Source organism: Musca domestica, unplaced genomic scaffold, assembly GCF_030504385.1.
Source record: "Musca domestica strain aabys unplaced genomic scaffold, Musca_domestica.polishedcontigs.V.1.1 38, whole genome shotgun sequence".
Classification (NCBI taxonomy): domain Eukaryota; kingdom Metazoa; phylum Arthropoda; class Insecta; order Diptera; family Muscidae; genus Musca; species Musca domestica.
This window is the reverse complement of record NW_026712324.1, coordinates 818,156-820,153: the sequence shown is the minus strand read 5'-3', so window position 1 is coordinate 820,153 and position 1,998 is coordinate 818,156. Positions and strand designations below refer to the sequence as shown.

The following is a 1,998-nucleotide window of genomic DNA, read 5'->3' as shown; positions in this document are numbered from 1 at the left end:
CTTACGATGTATAAAGTTTTGATTAAAATATATTGTTTGAACTGAACAAATTGCACATTTCGTGCACTAAAAAGGCCTAAAACGAACTTTTGGAACGAGGTGGAGTTTTGGAAGTACCGGGCAAATTGCTTTTGTTGCAATACCCTTGGAAAATGCCAGTACAGATCTAAAGCCCAGGCTACACATCAAAAAATATTAATAATAATAATAATAATAATGGGTATATTTCTGCATTTATTATTAACCTGGTTATTCGGGATCACGAATCTCCACTCAGGTGCTGCGTATAATTGCTGTCATTACGTATACGCATAGGACTCCGAAAATTTAGTCTAATTTAATGCTTCTCAGGATTTTTTTGTTGAAAAAATTGTTTGACTCTAAAGAAAAAAATTCTGAGAAGCATTAAATTAGACTAAATTTTCGGAGTAATGACAACACTTATACGTAATGACAACACTTATACGCAGCACCTGAGTGGAGATTCGTGATCCCGAATAACCAGGTAAGCCCCTTTTAAATAATGGGCCACAATTTGTCAACCTCTATTGCATTTCTCCCTAAATATTCAATTCAAGGGAATTCACTTGCCAAAAAATTATATTGAATTTTCTAACATATTTTTTTTTTTTTTGGAAATATTGAGTAATTCTGAAGTTTCAAAACAACTGCCACCGAATAGATAACATGATGTATTACTAATATTATGTGTTTTTTGGAAATTATGCCCTTATCTCCCCCACTTAACAGCCCCCCTACTAAAACTTGGCCAACTATCTGGGTGCAGTGGGCAGATAAGATTTGCGTTAAATGATAATAAAAAAAAAACGCTGTGCATTTGCAAAAATATTAAATACTCTCCAATCAAATCACATTCTATATAAATCGCTGATTTGGCTGTAGACCATATTATTTGTTTTCCAAGCAGTAAACAGTAAACACACCAAAAAACCCTCAAACATGTTGACCGTAAGTTGAAGGAGAAAAAATTGCCAAAAAATTGGCAAAAAATAATTTTCTTTTTCAATTTTTTTGCAGTTCGAAGAAATTGTTGAAAAAGCCAAGAACTTCACCAAGAAGCCAACCCAAGAGGATTTCCTGGAATTCTACGGCTACTACAAACAGGCCACCGTTGGTGACTGCAACACCGACGAACCCGAGGATGTTGTCCGCAAGGCCATGTGGAACTCGTGGAAGGAAAAGGCTGGCATGAGCGCCGAAGATGCCAAGGCTAAATACATTGAAGTCTATCACAAATATGCCCCCAAATACGAATAAATCTTTCGTAGGCAGGGCGTATACCGTGTAAATAACGCTTAGATAGGATTATCATCTTAAGGTTGTTTTTTTCTCGTTTCTCTTGCCATTCCGGCCATGAGGAAAGTGAAAAGTTGTTTATTTAAAAAAAAATGTTTGATGTTTTTTTATATATATTTCTGGGTTCAACAATAAAACCATAGAAAAATAAATAATTTTTATTTTATAAAAAATACTAAAATATTTAAGGTTGGAAATTGGTGGGTAAAAAAACCCTGGAGAAAAAAGAAAATCGTGTGCTGTTCTCCCAGTAGAAATGTTCGATGGGAATTTCTCAAGCAACAAGACTATTTTTAGTTTCTTCCCTAGAGTTGAGTTCTGATTTCGAAAAATCATAAATTTTATAGAAATTAATGATATTTCTCGATTCATTTCTAAATGCCGTAAATTTTAAAATTTTGCCTAACTAAACAGCAGTTCAAACCCGTTGGGACGAATCAGTCGTTTCTTTCTACAGCTGTATGACCATATTCAAAATACAGTTTTGAATAATGTGAGACCATTCTCAAAATGATATTTTCATATCTTCCTCTTCGTCTTTTGTGGAGAATAATCCATATTCGAAATTTACCTAAGTTTATACTAAAATGAAGAAAACTCCGATCCAATTTCATAAAGGTCCAAGAAGAAGTGTAGCATTTTTTTCGAAAATTGTTATTCTAGACAGGGCGATGTGTTCTA

The 1,998-nt window shown here is 33.9% G+C and overlaps 1 protein-coding gene across 1 annotated transcript; it reads left to right on the top strand.

Annotated features, from left to right (window-relative positions):
- Positions 1-833: 833 nt before the first annotated feature.
- LOC101895350 (acyl-CoA-binding protein) lies at positions 834-1,472 on the top strand. The gene is made up of 2 exons (XM_005176957.4): positions 834-969; positions 1,039-1,472. The coding sequence occupies exons 1-2, from the start codon at positions 961-963 to the stop codon at positions 1,276-1,278; spliced, it is 249 nt and encodes an 82-aa protein (XP_005177014.1). The 5' UTR covers positions 834-960; the 3' UTR covers positions 1,279-1,472.
- The last annotated feature ends 526 nt before the right edge of the window (positions 1,473-1,998 follow it).